The sequence below is a fragment of the Bombina bombina genome, chromosome 5, assembly GCF_027579735.1.
Source record: "Bombina bombina isolate aBomBom1 chromosome 5, aBomBom1.pri, whole genome shotgun sequence".
NCBI classification, from domain to species: domain Eukaryota; kingdom Metazoa; phylum Chordata; class Amphibia; order Anura; family Bombinatoridae; genus Bombina; species Bombina bombina.
The window spans coordinates 573,966,553-573,983,510 of NC_069503.1; the positions used below are offsets into that span (position 1 = coordinate 573,966,553).

Genomic DNA, 16,958 nt, shown 5'->3' on the forward strand with positions numbered 1-16,958 from the left:
ACTTTAGCTAGGAATTTCTCTTTTGAAGTAATTTTTATTAGTTTCCTGTGTAATTGAAGAAGTGGGGGAGAACCAAACCTGTCTGAAGTCAGTTTATCTGACAGAAATGAGTCCTTTCTGCTGACCAGTTCAGATCTGAATAAATATAATTGTATTGCATAGCCTTAAAATATATGATTAAAATATATATATTTATTTACCCCACATATACCTTGACAGACTGAATATAGTGAGGCACAGTATATAGTGTTCTCATCAGCCTTTACCGCTTCAACAGTTGTTGCGTTTTCTTACATAATTAATTCTCTGTATCTCTATGAGTTTAAATGCGCCAACTACATAAAATAACATGTGGATTGATAAATCTTTAGAAGTTTAAATGTATGGAGAGATCATAGAGTCCTTTTAGTGATTTTTTTCCTTTGTCATTTAAAGAAGGCAAATTACCTATACATCAGGCATGTTGTAGGAGATTAATGATTATGGGCTTTAGTATTCAGTTGGTAAAAATTTTTTCAGTTAGTATGAAATGTGCTCTAAGAGAGAAGGATAAGACGTGCATAATGGGTTAAATAATGGGTGGACCATGAAAAACGTCTTTAAATTACAAACCTCTAGAAAAAAATGTAAATTATCTCCCAAAGTTTTCATTTTTTCCATCCCTGTGGAAGAAAAGAGTAATTAATAAAATGTATATGTTACATTTGTACATTCATCTAATGGCAGAAAGAAAAAAAAAACATTAAAAGATAACTAAACTTTTCATGTGTAAAAAATAAAATACAATTTAGGGCTAGATTAAGAGTTTATCGCTCCTGCTTGTGTGTTAACTCTGCTAGAAGTAAGCTTTTTGCATGTGCCGGGTATTGTGTGCATTATAAGTTAAAAAGCTAACCCAACGCGCACAAAAAACCTAACTTCAAATATTGTAAACATTAACATATTCTCCCAAAGATTTCAATGGACCTTGTAGAGTGGAAAAAACCCTAACTCTCAAACTTGCGTGCTAACCTGATCGCATTTTCTGAACTGTGCTAATCGGACATGAAACACATTTTTCACATTCTAATTTTCTTCACATATAAGAATTTCTTTTATTTATTTATAAATACATATTTCTCTATATATCTGATGATATTTTTGTATATTTTCCACTCCAAGTATCAGAGTAAAACTTCACTTTTATTTTAAATAATAAAATCCATTATACAAAACATTTCGGTGTCATTACAGACACCTTTGTCAATGGTGATATTCAAGCAGGACAAACAGCGGTATGACATATACATACAGGTGTACCTTCCCTTAATCATACAGTAAAACATAATGGTACACAGCACCCTTATATACCCAACCGCCACAAGAGGGCAGTAAGGATATATTTACAATTTTAACCCTTTCATCTCTAAAATCTAAAAACAAGTGCACATAAGGGATGCTCTGGGACCTTACACTGAGCAGCAGTCAGACAAGGGCAAATTAAACATAATATCAAAATATAACATGTCAGCAAACTAATAAAGCAACAAAAACAGGAATATAATAGTTATAGAAAAGACTTTATAAAAATACTGAAAGATCCCAATCCCTATTCATACCCTCAGGTTCCATAGTGCCTAGTTTATATATCTAGAAACACTCCCTCTGTTTTAGCAGGAGGTCTCTATCACCCCCTCTTCAAGGTCTACGGATATGCTCAATAATTTGAAATCTGAGCTGATTAACAGCATGTCCCATTTTTGAAAAATGGCAGGATACAGGGGCTAACTTATTATTAGTCCTCACAGTGCTTTTATGTTCAATTATCCTTTCCCTAATGGGCCTAGTCATCTCCCCCACATAGCCCCGCCCATAAGGACACTTAACCAAATAGATCACATATTGAGTATTGCAGGTATGGTACCCCTTAATAGAATACTTTTTACCAGATCTAGGATGGAAAAAGTTGAACCTTTAATCATGTTCCCACAATAGGAGCATCCAAGACATGGAAAGCACCCACTGTTTTTACTAGTTAAATTCCTTTGTTTATCACAAATAGTGGGGGAACCTATATCAGCTCTAATCAAATTTTGATGAATGTTATAGCCCCATTTAAACGCCGGCATAGGTACATCTGGAAATTCAATCACATCAGGGTTGCATTTGGCTAGAATACCCCAATGTTTTTTAATAATATTATGAATTACATAGCTTTGGGAGTTAAACTCAGAGACAAAGACCATCTGCTGACCATTACGTTTATTCACAGAATCCTTCTTAGGACCCAAAAGGGTCTCTCTAGAGACCGCTGAGACCAAATTCATCTAATTTTCAACCATGGTCAGCAGATAGCCTCTCTCTACAAATCGATCTCTCATTTACCTAAGTCTAATATCAAACAGAGTCTCGTCAGTCACAATTCTACGAACCCTGAGTAATTGGCTACGGGGTAAAGCTTTTAAAAGGGCTAGGGGGTGAGCACTGTCAAAGTGTAAAATGCTATTGTGATCAGTAGATTTCCTAAAAAGATCCACCTTTAATGAGTTACACGATTTGATAACCCTAGTGTCAAGAAATACCAGATACTCCTCACTATACGTGAGTTTAAACTTTAAATGAGAAGTGGAACTATTCAAATCATTGACAAATGCAATCAGGGTTCCAACGTCGCCCAACCATATTCCGAAGACATCATTGATGTAGCGCCACCAACAGGCACCATACCAAATGAAATCCATATTAGGAAAAACAAATCTTTCTTCAAACATGTTCATTAACAAGTTAGCATAATTAGGGGTGAAGTTGGAACCCATTGCAGTGCCCTGTATCTGTAAATAATATTTATCCCCAAACAGGAAATAATTATGATACAAAACAAATTCCAAGAATTGAATAAAAAAATCAATCTGAATAGTGGAAAAGTTTTTACTGTTACTCAAAACTGCTCTCACTGCTTCTACTCCACTCAAATGGGTAGATACAGAAGGAGCTCCACAGAATTGTTCTTTATGCACTTAATAATGCAGTCATTGGTAAAGATTTGGCCAAATACTTGGAGATTAAACATCCACAAACTTCTGTAATTTACACTTTGCCAAAGATTCATAAAAATGAAAAGGAGCCCCCGGGTCACCCTATTGTTTCTAGTATTGGTTCATTGTGCTCTAATGTCTCCATATAAAGTATTTGGATAACATTTTTAGACCTTTTGTTGAAACTGCAAGTTCTTATATTAAGGATACTGGGGATTTTTTGCTAAAAATGGAATCATTGAGTTTGAGTACCAGTACATTTCTACATTTTAGTCTTGATGTGGAAAGTTTATACACTTCCATCACCCATGTGAGTGGTGTAGGAGCAGTGAGAGCAGTTTTGAGTAATAGCAAAAACTTTTCCACTTTTCAGATTGATTTTTTTATTCAACTCTTGGAATTTGTTTTTTCAGAGATTCTGAATTAACTGGTACATACCTTATAAATTGTACTCTAATAATATCATAAATATATATTTTTGTACACTCAAACATTATTAAGAAATGTCCTCAGATAATGGAATATAGTTATATCAGATGGTCAACGAGACTATATAATATAGATATATATCATCATTAATCAGAACAGATGTCTACTCACATGTATGTGTATGATATGAATATATCTAGGAAAGGTGATAATATACTATCAGAATATTAAATGAAATGATATCATTAATATATCCTATATGGCTTATTAATCTAATATACTGCTAAAATATTAAATTATAATTACTTAATCTCCAAATATAACTATGACTCTCAAATGCATCCCTTGATAACACTATAAATAGGGAATTGTATGGAACATACATTAAATATATATGTGTATTATATATATTATCAGATATACAATTATACACATATCTAACATTAAGTATATAAATACACTCAGTCAAATTAAATAGGCCATATACTATGACCCAATGTTTTATTTAAACTATGAAATCATAAGTGTATTTAAATGGACACTTTATAAAAGTATATAAGAAAAATTGCACTTCTGTATTTGAGAAAAAATGTATTTGATAGAAAAATAAAATTTCTCATTCAAGGTCCTGTGCTCACCAGTGGCTGAACCGAGTAATGCAGCCAAAGGTATTTAAATTTGAGGGAATTAAGCTACCAGATGCAAAAAGGCAAGTGGCCTATGACAGCAGTCGGTCCCGCCCCTGTGTTCTCATTGGGTGATTTAAGAATGAAGGGAGGAGCTATGTTAGAGACATAAGCGCTACACATTGGAAGAGAAGAGCTTTTTCTTTTTTTTTTGCTTACACAGATTCTGGTGGACAGAGCCTATTGACCTTGTTGGAACCCTCTCTTGTGGATTTCAGAGAAATAATGTTCTACCTTATTCTCTTGAAAATTGTATATACCTTCCTGATATGACAATGAAGACCCTTGCTATTTGCTAACTGGTAACATATAGTGATTACATATTTTAATAGGTACTACAGCTTAAAAGCTCTTTATAGCAGTAGTGTAATAGCTGAAGCTGTGATTTAAAAGTGTACCTTATATTTATAATGTAATATTAATTAGACCAGGGTATTCTAGATAATAATTATATTTGCACTAAGTAAATTTACTATTGAGAAAAAGGGTTATGCATTAATACTCATAAATTCATTTTAAGTTAGTGTGATATATTTTAGAAATTGTACTATTGTGGCTAGATTCGACTTATTAATGCTGTACTGATTGATATATTAATTTGCTATTAATGTATAAATCTCTGTGGTTGATTAATTGAAGTTACATAAGACTATTTGGCCTAGGTAGTTGAATTATACCTCCTGGAAATTCCATTAGATTTGTTGGAGTTAAGCTAAGACTTTAATTGTAATATTTGGCCTATATTAGTTAGCCAAACGTTGTTAAATCAGTCATATTATTTCCTGGAGGAATAGAAGAAAATAGAGGAGCGCCTCATGTGTAGACTCAACAGATATAAAAGCCAGTAATAATAGTAGTAGAGCCAAATGGGTACTCACACACTTCACAAGCACACCAATGTGCTGGTAGTAGCAGGCTGCAGATTCAAATAGGTGTGGCAGCTCACCTCTCAGGTAGTACTATAATGCTGGAGATGGAATAGGAGACACAGAGAAAAAAAGCACTACATGTGCAGACTGTTAAAAATATAACTGACAATATTTTCAGTGGTACAGATGGTTACTCACATACTCCATGAGCACACTTATGTGCTGGTAGAAACAAGATGCAGATTTTAGGCAGGTGTAGCAGCTCACCCCAAATCAGATTTCTTGATGCTGTAATCAAATGGCTCCAATAGGTAACACAAAGTCACAAAAAGGTAGAGAGACTCTTATGTATCAGCAGGGCAGTAGGTAGGTAAAGATATCCACTCAAATGCGTATTTCCAGTAAAATACAAATATTTATTAAAAACAAAAGTTAAAAAATACAACAGAACAATTGCTGTGTTGGGTGGATAAAAAAGGGGTTCACAATTACCCCAATAATAATGTGAACCCCTTTTTTATCCACCCAACACAGCAATTGTTCTGTTGTGTTTTTTAACTTTTGTTTTTAATAAATATTTGTATTTTACTGGAAATACGCCTTTGAGTGGATATCTTTACCTACCTACTGCCCTGCTGATACATAAGAGTCTCTCTACCTTTTTGTGACTTTGTGTTACCTATTGGATCCATTTGATTACAGCATCAAGATATCTGATTTGGGGTGAGCTGCTACACCTGCCTAAAATCTGCAGCTTGTTTCTACCAGCACATAAGTGTGCTCATGGAGTATGTGAGTAACCATCTGTACCACTGAAAATATTGTTTGTTATATTTTTAACAGTCTGCACATGTAGTGCTTTTTTTCTCTGTGTCTCCTATTCCATCTCCAGCATTATAGTACTACCTGAGAGGTGAGCTGCCACACCTATTTGAATCTGCAGCCTGCTACTACCAGCACATTGGTGTGCTTGTGAAGTGTGTGAGTACCCATTTGGCTCTACTACTATTATTACTGGCTTTTATATCTGTTGATCCTACACATGAGGCGCCCCTCTATTTTCTTCTATTCCTCATAGTTATACCCGGACCAGTCGGCGAGGAGGAGGCAGCCACCACAGGAATTTTCCACTTGGTTTTGAAAAGGACTTATTTTTGCCTTGATTTTGAATTTATATTTAGATTTCTCTCATTTAGAGGGGATTTTATTTTGTTGTATTTTATTTTTATTTTTTTTAGCTATTTGTATTGTAAACACAATTACTAATCTGTATTTTTTAAAAGAGTATATAGATTAACATTATTATCTGTATTATCACTAGCGCCCCCTTTCTTTGCTGTAAAGCTATATATACACATATTATTTCCTGGGTAATGTTACTGGCTAATAATAAACTGTTCTAGTAAAATCGAATTGTGATACTTTAAATTCATTTTGAGTAAAGGTTAGTTTCTAAATAATATTGTGGCCATAACCAGGATAACAGACGATTTAATTGAATATTAATGAATCTAAATATTTCTATAGCTTGCTTTATATTTTAATATTGTAATAATCTATCATATATATCTGGTCATAAGTGATATTCTGTTTACTGCATAAATATAGTCACCGTGTTTATAAAAAATACCCGATCAAGAACTTAGAAATTATTTTAATTAGGGATTAAATATTGAAATGTAATAGTAATTGTATTGTCATTAATTGCTGAACATCTCAACAGTGTTATTTTGGAGTACACTACAGAGATAAATTTAGCTTGAGTGTACTGCTAAGGTTCTACTATTTTAATTGGAGGTATTGCTTACAATAGTTTTAATATTCATAATCCATAAATTGTACTAATATTTATTGGAGGACACTCCTGAGATGTACTAATATTACATAAAAATAATTGTCTATATATGTATACATAAATATTTAAACATATATATATATATATATATATATATATATTCACAGTATATATACTGTCTTACCAATCAGCCACGTCCAGTCAGACGGTCAGGACCGTGCACGCCCACTCCCCACCTGGAAAACACACATCACGTGCAGCCGGAACAGGCAGGGGAAGATGACGTCATCTAGCTGCATCCACCTGGTCCGGCACTAATGCGACAGGTTACCATACCAAACCCAAACGAGCAAACATCAGCGGTTTATACGATGCAGAGAGTAGGCGCAGTCACGGATCACTGACAGTCAGAGATGACAGCTGTCAGAAAAAAAACTGTACATAGTTATACATAATCAATACTACCAGTGTATCTATCTATCTAAAAACATTCACAAGGTGATAATAAGTGACCGTGCAGATTGCACAAAATACAGACAAATACATCATCTAAAACAACAATAGGTTTAAAACTAAATACAGCGTAACCAATCAGTACTATAATGTCCTGTGCACAGAGTTACCATCTATACCCCTACGGTATCAAGGTAACCCATGTGCCACCCTATTATCTATAACCTTTAACAATAGACTAAAGGGCACACACTCCAAGAGCACACCAAACCAAGGATTATATGCTGAAAACTGCATGACACAAGTAGTAGGTAGAAACTCTGCAGACGACTCCCACTGTTCATCACTGTGGTTTAACAACCAAAGTCAATATTTGTATTGAAAATCCATCAGGCTTCCAGACGTAATAAGACTTGTGCCCTATTACCACCACGTCTTGGCCGAGGAACATGATCAATGAACATTGTTCTGAGGGATGAAACCGCATGCCCCGCGGCCAGAAAATGCAGAGCCACCGACTGTTCTGAGCAAATTGTGTGACTTGTACCAGTTTAATCACTGGTAATACGTTCCATCATCCTCACACTAACAAGCGCTTTACCATTAAAAACAGACTGACATGCACCTCTGAATTTGTTGCATATGCTATAATCTGCCCATGATCCCTTTATTACATTGGAAAGACGGTGACGTCCTTTAGGGAACGGCTGGCCAACCATAAAACATCTATATGGCAAGTGCTGGATAAGGGTTCGTTTAGAACAGCCGGTGACTCAGCATTTTCTGGTCGCGGGACATGCGGTTACATCCCTCAGAACAATGCTCATTGATCATGTTCCTCGGCTCAGATGTGTTTGTAATAGGGCACAAGCCTTATTATGTCTGGAAGCCCAATGGATTTTCAACCTTGATGCGGTTACCCCCTGAGGACTTAATACAAATATTGACTTTGGTTGTTGCTATAAACCACAGTGATGAACAGTGGGAGTCGTCTGCCGAGTTTCTACCTACTCCTTGTGTCATGCAGTTTTGAGCATATACAGTAATCCTTGGTTTGGTGTGCTCTTTGAGTGTGTGCACTTTAGTCTATTGTTAAAGGTTATAGATAATAGGGTGGCACATGGGTTACCTTGATACCGTAGGGGTATAGATGGTAACTCTGTGCATAGGACATTATAGTCCTGATTGGTTACGCTGTATTTAGTTTTAAACCTATTGTAGTGATTATGTATAACTATGTATGTTTTTTTCTGACAGCTGTCATCTCTGACTGTCAGTGATCCGTGACTGCGCCTACTCTCTGCATCGTATAAACCGCTGATGTTTGCTGGTTTGGGTTCTCACTATGGTAACCTGTCGCGTTAGGGCCGGACCAGGTGGATGCGGCTAGATGACGTCATCTTCCGCTGCCTGGCGTGATGTGTGTTTTCCAGGTGGGGAGTGGGCATGGCCAGTCCTGATCGTCTGACTGGACGTGGCTGATTGGTAAGATGGTATTTAGGTGTGGGTCCTGGGGTTACTCACTATGTCTGCACGGCTTCCATTGACAAAGGCTCCTGTGAGAGTTGAAACGTTTGGGTTCAGGCCCTGGATACACTTCTTGTGAATTAAAGGAATTTTTGGAATACCCTGTTTGTGCCTGCTATTTTGATAACCCTGGAGACACAGATGCCAACCGTGGGGATTAGCACGGTTGGCACAAGAGGATTCAGGATAAGATATGCAAATTAGATATACAAAATCTCAGATTTGTTGCTTTAAATACTGTTTTAACACAGCGATCCCTTTATAGGGTGATTGCAGCAATACAGAAACCCTATTAAGGGATCGCTGTGCTAAAACAGTATTTGAAGCAAAAAATCTGAGATTTTGCATATCCAATTTGCATATGTTACCCAGAATCCTCTTGTGCATTGGTAACAATGTACATGGAGTTTTACTGGGGAAAAGCAAGCGGGGGAACTTGCCTGGATGTGTTATTCTCCTATGCAAAAATGTATTGATTTACTTTTGAGACATGGAGGATTTTAATCTCAGATTTTTTATCTCCACCATAATTTTAATGAATTTATACATATATATATATATATATATATATATATATATATATATATATATATATATATATATATATATATATATATATATATATATATATACATCTCTATGTTAAAGCTCTTTGCAAGCCTTTTGTTTTCTAACACCTGAGACCTATTATCTTTGAACCCTTATAACTTTTTTATTGCAATTTTTTAAAATACTTTTTATTAGATAGTTTTATTATTAGTGTAACTACTTTCCAATGTATTTTTGATGTGTTTTGTGCAACTTTTTGTGGAGCGTAACAGTTAACCAAAGCTCTGAAGTTATTGCGCTTGAGTGAACATGTTTACTTTCAACTATGACGCGTGCAAAGAGCCTTGATAAACCCCTTTTTGCTCATGTGCAACAGTTAGCAGGCCATTCGTAGTCTAGTTCTTAATTAGACAATTACTTAAATGCCAAGATCATTATATAATTTTATTGTGACATTTCAATTAAAACATTTTTTTGAAAATTTTGCAAATATTGAATTGTATAAAATCATCTTCAAAGTTTAAATGACAATCTGGGGAATAGTGGATGATCTGTGAGTTAAAACGCCCATTTTAACTTGATGTGAATTCAAAATTTTTGCAAAACAATAAACATTTTACAGCTCCAGCATATTGTTCACTAGAATGTACCTTTAATATGTGCGCCTGTTATAAAATGTCATTGTTTTATAATATTTACAGTTGATTCTGACCCTCACTTCATTATTCGAGTGCCAAAGAAGAATGACGCTCTCTGCTTTAATATCCAAGGGAATGAAGGCATGGTGTTCAGTCTTGTAAATGACCCAACGCTAGGTAAGATAAATCTTAATACAACTAAAATTGCATTTTTTAGATGAATTTAGTTTGTGATGGGTAAAAGAATACTTAAGAAACATTACTACATACATATACAGAAAGAGACAGACAGACAGACAGATGGATGATAAATATTGACAGGCAAATAGGTAAAGAAAAACATAAATACCAAAATAAATAGAAATACATATATTTAACTAAGAAACAGTATGTAATGATGAAAAACTCTGTGGTCCTCTCTGCATCGGCCAGCAATGGTGCCGATCATTGGTGGCGTGGGAGGGATAGGAGGGAAGCAGGTGGGCGGCCCATCGCTGGTGGAGATCCAGTGAGCGTTGATGAGAGGTCCGGGAGCAAGCTTGAGAGAGTGGGAGCGAGCGTGAGGGGGCATAGCGAGCATGAGAGGGCGGGAGCGGGTGGGACCACTACACTACGGCAAATGTTTAGTGAATGGGAAGGAGGAAGAGGGGGGGATAAGTGTTGGGAAAGGGATCTGGGAGGGGGGAGAGGGGTAGGGTATTAAGGCAGGGAAGCTACACTACAGAATTTTTTTTTTTTTTTTAAATTATAAAAAAAAGCCTAATTTTTTAGCAAACTGGGTACTGGCAGACTGCTGCCAGTATCCAAGATGGCGGCAAGTAGGTGGAGGGTTAGAGAGCTGTTTGGGGGGTCAGGGAGTTTGGGGGCTAAGGGCGGATCCTTTACTGCAGAATATATATAAAATTATATATATATATATAAAAAAGTCTGTTCAAATCAGCCAATAGGATTTCAGTAGCTCTCATCCTATTGGCTGATTTGAAATGGGTACCTTGCATTGAAGCTTCAGTGTACGAGGGGGGTGTTTTTATTTTGGGGGGCTTTTTTTATTTTTTTAGGGCTATTAGATTAGGTGTATTTTTTTTTATATTTGATAATTTCATTTATTATTTTTTGTAATCTTAGTGTTTTTTATTTTGTAATTTAGGATTTTTAATTGGTATTTTTTTTTTCATTTTATTAGAATAGTAAGATTAGGTTAATTTATAGTTTAATGTTAGGTTTATTTTTATTTCACAGGTAAGCTTTTATTTATTTAAATATAGTTATATTGTAATTTTAATTTAAAGTTAGGGGGTGTTTTAGGGTTTAAAGATTAATAGTTTAATTTAGTGTTTTGCGATGTGGGGGCTGGCAGTTTAGGGGTTAATAGGTTATTTAGTGGTAACGATGTGGGAGGCCGGAGGTTTAGAGGTTAATAAGTTTATTTAGTAGTGGCGATGTGGGAGGCCAGAGATTTAGGGGTTAATAGGTTTATTTAGTGGCAGTGATGTTGGGGAGCTGCTGGACCCAGGAGTAGCTCTGTCTCTCCTGTCTGCCGTTTTTAACCTGCTTACCCTTGTCTAACTGATAGTGTTCTCAAATAATAGTTCCTTTTGGGTGCCTGCTTAGAATAGGCTGCCAACGCTTACTAATTGAAGCAAGAGGGACACTGTTAGTAACGGTCATTGAGAATACCATTGATATTAACTAATAAACCTGCTCACAACGTAAACCGCTAGTAGCAACTACAGGGCCCGCTGTAGCTTACAGAACAACATTACCTGTGTTATTTATGCTGCATTGATTACTCATACTGCTAAACTGATAGAAGAAGCGCCCGCAGATGCCACGCACCCCATAGTGACACAAATGACAGCCCTATTCTTGCCCAAGATGGATCAGTTGCAGACTGGGGTGGATGCTTTGGCATCTGAGGTCAAACAATTCTCACAACATTTGGGGCATGCAGAGCAGCGCATATCAGAAGTGGAAGACAGGGCCAATGAAACTCAGGCCACAGTACCGAGATTGGACAGGCAGGTAAAGTTCCTCACAGATAAAATAGAGGATCTGGAGAATCGGTCCTGCCGCAATAATCTGCGGCTGGTGGGTTTGCTGGAATTGGTTTTCAACAAGGATCTCATGGAATTTGTACAGAGACAACTGCCGATCCTGTTAAACATTCCTGCTGCAGCGTTGCCAATAGTGGTGGAGCGTGTGCATCGAATTGGCACAGAGAATTCAACCACAGACCGCCTGGGCCCAAGACAAGTGATATTTAAATTACTTAATTATCAGACAAAGCTGGCCATTCTACAGGCTTACTGTCAACAAAAAGATTTGCAGTATCAAGATAAAAATGACTCCTATTTCAGGACTTTTCTTCTGAAGTGGCACGTAGGCGGAAGGAATTTGCTCCATATTGCAAAAGGCTATATGGAGAAAGGTGCAGGGTCACACTGCTATACCCTGCCAGGCTGCAGCTACAGACCCTCAGCGGTCCAAGATTCTTTGCATCCCCTAAAGAGTTGCAGCTATTTTTGAATAGAGATGAAAGATTGAAAGGGAACTCAGAAGCTTGACCAGGCCTAGATACCCTTAAAGGATTTATATAAGATCTCATCAGGAAAAGACTCCAGGCTTGGAGTGAAGGAGGAGAGAGATACATGGATGGCTCCTGTAAGCAGATTATTCACAAGGGTCAGGCGAAACATCTGGACAAACCCGGAACATTGTTTCACATAGATTGGTTTACAGTTTGTTTTAGTGTTTGTTGTTTTGGTGTTTGTTGCACTTTTGATAATGGTTGCTGTGACATGGTTGTGGACCCTCCTGGTGGTAAGGAAACATGCTGAAGCGAATATCAACATCCCCTCTAGGCTCCCATTAGAGGACCAGAATAGAAATCTTTGGGACAATATGGACTGGGACATTGGTTCAGGATATTGGAATGGGTACCATGTGGTAATGTACTGTATGTTTTGTGTATCATTTATGTTTATGTCATGATCTACCATTCCACAGTCTTGACTGCTTGTGACCCTGAGGCTCTAAGAAAATTATGTATACATGCCCAGCTAAAAAGGGCTCTAACTTACTCGAAATATTGGGAGGGGAACCAAGTGGAAATGTCTAGTGTGTGCATCCTTTGTGGATACGCTATGTTATATTATTCTGATGTTATGACTGCCTGTAGCCCCATTGCTCTAATGTTCATATATGTGTTTGTCCAGTTGGAAAGACCCACAGTTAACTACATAGATGGGGACGAACTGTAAATTAAAGATAGTGGCGTGGAACGTGGGGGGGATCACATCTCCTGCAAAGAGATCTATGATCTTAACACACCTCAAAAGAATGCAGGCAGATGTGGTCCTCCTACAGGAAACACACCACACAGAGTTGGAACATGCCAAACTGCAAAGAGGTTGGGTGGAGAGGGTGATTTATACACCGGATACAAGAAGAAAGAGGGGAGTAGCAGTATTGTTTAGAAAAGGCCTAAATATCAATGTGATCAAAGAAATAATAGATGCTGAGGGAAGATATATTTTGCTGGAAATATTGTTTTGGGGTAACATATCATTTATGTAATGTGTATGGTCAAAATAATTGTAACAAATTTTTGGCAGCACCTGCAAGACACCCTACTAGCTACAGCAAACTCACCATTAATAATTAGGGGGGGACTTTAATGTAGCAAGAGTCACCACTAGACCGTTTTAGGGATCCTACCAGGTCTAAGGGGGGGCAAAGAGGGACAGTAAAAATGACCGCACAGATTACTATTGCCAACATCAAACTTACTTTCAACCTCATAGATAGCTGATAATAGAGACTATACATGTTTGTCTAAGACGTTTCATATATTGTCGAGGATAGATTACTTTCTCACCACCCCAATGGACAATGCTAACGTGATAGATAACAAAAGAAATGGTGAACCCAAAAAAGCTGCGCTTCTCTACTTGAATCAGTTGATAAATATATAAAAGTTTCTAAATTCACTAGATGGAAAATACCCTATTTAGAACAAACCCATATATTATAATATGGTATATCAAACTAACTATAACATGAAAGACAGGATAAGAAAATGATAAACTATCTTAATACTAGATAGAACAAATTAGAATATAAAACTCCTATGCGCCACTAAATGGCAGAAAAATCAATGCTCCATACATGAAAAGAGCAATTGTTCTATATAGGGAATAACTGAGCAACCTATACAGATTACAATGCATAGAATCATGTTACAAATAAATATAAAAGTATATACAAAAATATCGGGAATAACAATACTTCCCAAAGTTGCTGTGAAGGGTGGGTGCCGCTCCAAGTATTGACACAGGGCTGCGGTCCTTGTCTTAGGAAGTGGCTGAAAAACAGAATGCAACACAGAGCGCAACCCACTCTAAGTGTAAAATCATTTATTTAATCCAGAAATTAAAAACGTGTGAATCGCACGTACAGTGTGACAGAATAAAAATGCACAATTCAACAAGTCCCAGATTATATCACCGGATGTCAAGGGTGTGTTGTCCGTCACCTTGTAGCTTGAAATCCCCGAAACAGCTTCCAGAACGCCGTGGATGAATTCAGCCTGTAAAGAGGGATACTCCGAGCAACACCGGTGATTAGAAAGCTGAGAGGAGTTGTTAGTGCCGCCTCTACGCGTTTCCTCAGGCTACGACAGTGTTCTTCTTGATTTCTGATGTAAATGTTGCCAAACCAGAAAATGGTGCTTTCTCAATCAATGAAAGATTTCTGCAATAAGTCGTTAGGAACCTTGACCTAACGTGATATATGTAGGCTTATCCATAATAGTGATTTCGGATCACGCACCAATATGGTTGACAATAGGGGAGGCCCTGGACAGAACACATAAGACTTCATGGAATTTCCCAAAGTTTCTAGCTCACAGTCCGGACTTTAAAAAGCACCTACAAACTGCATGGAATGATTATGTCACACATAATGCAGAGGTTAAGTGTAGGGAAGATCTATATTGGCATGCTTCTAAAGCGGTGATGAGGGGCGAGATAACATCATATACAGCTAATCATTGTAGAAAAAAACAAATGCTAACGAGACTGACTAATCAGGTAACGACCACTTACTGTAGCTATCTCAACAACCCCACAAATGAAACGAGAAAAGCATATTATGAAGTTAAAAAAAGAGAGGGATTACCTATTTACCCTCGTTGGAGGAAGCATACAATACGCACAGACATGGGATATTCTATAGGATGGGGAACAAACCAGGTAAATTGTTGGCTAATGTTGTGAAAACACACACACACCCAGAATGTATATACAAGCCATGCATAAGGGGGAGGGCAGAGTGGTGACCACACCTGAGATCTCAAATATCTTGTAGGAATACTATCAAACATTATACAAAAACCAAGATGTAGACGTGCAAACTCAGGAACATTTTTGGAATAAAATTGCCTCAAATCACGAGGGAACAGACAGACAAAATTAATGCACCAATACAGCTGCAGGAAGTAAGGCAGGCCATAAAGAATTCTCCGGGGGGCAAGGCGTGAGGTCCAGATGGACTTCCAATAGAGTACTACAAACCTCTGCTTGCAGAGTTCTCACTGGTACTTAGGGATCTGTACAACATATATTTAAGCACGGATAATAACCCTAGTTCCCTATTCACAGACGCACATATATGTCTAATACCCAAACCAGAGAGGGACCAGGAACTGCCAGGGTCTTACAGGCCGATCTCTTTGTTAAAGAGCGACTATAAATTGCTGACTAAGATCATGGCAGACAGATTAGCGAACATACTCCCCCACGTGATACATCCGGCCAAACGGGGTTCATTAAAAATTGAACATTAACTACTAACATCAGAAGGGTATTGGCAGTTGTTGATTATTACTGGACAGAGAACAAGGGAGGAAGGGGGGGGGTGGAATTGTTGGACGCCTGTCTCCTGTCACTAGACGCGGAGAAGGCGTTCGACAGTGTTGAGTGGCCTTACCTGTTTGATGCTCTGGGGAGATTTGGTTTTCAAGGCAACTTCATATGTTTGTTACGAAAACTATATAACCGCCCAAAAGCCTCACTCATAGTAAATGGACAGCTGTCTGCTCCTTTTTCACTTGCGAGGGGAACCAGGCAGGGTTGCCCGTTATCGCCGTTATTTGATTTGGCTTTAGAGTCAGTGGCTATACACTTAAGAGAGCTGCTAGAGGGCGTTCCGATACATTCTGAGAGAGTAAAATGTCATTGTATGCGGATGACATGCTGTTATTTGTTAATAATCCAGAAGCAATCATCCCGCTAATAATGGCAGATATAGAAAATTGGTAGTTTCTCTGGTTTTCAAATTAATGTGGACAAGTCAGAGTTGCTCTGGCTGCGCCAGGGAAACAAGGGGTCGAAACTAGACTTACAGTTTCAGATAGCCACACACTCATTTAGATATCTAGGTATTCAAATAGCCGCAAACCCCTCTCAATGGTACACACTTAATATCACCCCTGTAATTCGAAATACTGAAGAGACCTTGAAAAATGGCAACATCTACCATTGTCTCTTATGGGTCGGGTAAGCATCATAACAATGGTGGTCTTTCCTCGGCTGCTTTTCGTGTTACAGGCGCTTCCTCTATTGCTTAGTCACAGGGATGTTACTGCGACACACTCAGCATACTCGAGATTCCTATGGCAAGATAAAAAGAAACAAATAGGAATGTATAAACTTTTTAATCCCACATACCAGGGAGGGCTAAAACTGCCTAACGTGAGGTGGTATAACTGGGCAGCGCTCTCTAAAATAGCACTTGACTGGTTGACAGGGCTGGATAAATTTACACATCAGGGACTAGAGGAAGGGATCACTTCTCCAATTGCATTCACATCTCTCCCGTATCTTGAGTTGGCACAACTCCCGGACCATGTTAAGAATAACTTAGTTTTCAAGGGACCAATCCTAGCTTGGAAAAAAAATGAAGAAAGAATGGGGTAGGAAGGGCTCAGGCACCAAATT

At 37.6% G+C, this 16,958-nt stretch overlaps 1 protein-coding gene across 1 annotated transcript in view; it reads left to right on the forward strand.

Moving 5' to 3' along the window:
* Positions 1–16,958, forward strand: part of LOC128661561 (inter-alpha-trypsin inhibitor heavy chain H3) — a 173,045-nt gene that overhangs the window by 128,908 nt on the left and 27,179 nt on the right. Inside the window, exon 17 of the mRNA XM_053715804.1 lies at positions 10,024–10,137. Coding sequence (XP_053571779.1) covers positions 10,024–10,137 — 114 coding nt within the window. The remainder of the gene's footprint in view (positions 1–10,023; positions 10,138–16,958) is intronic.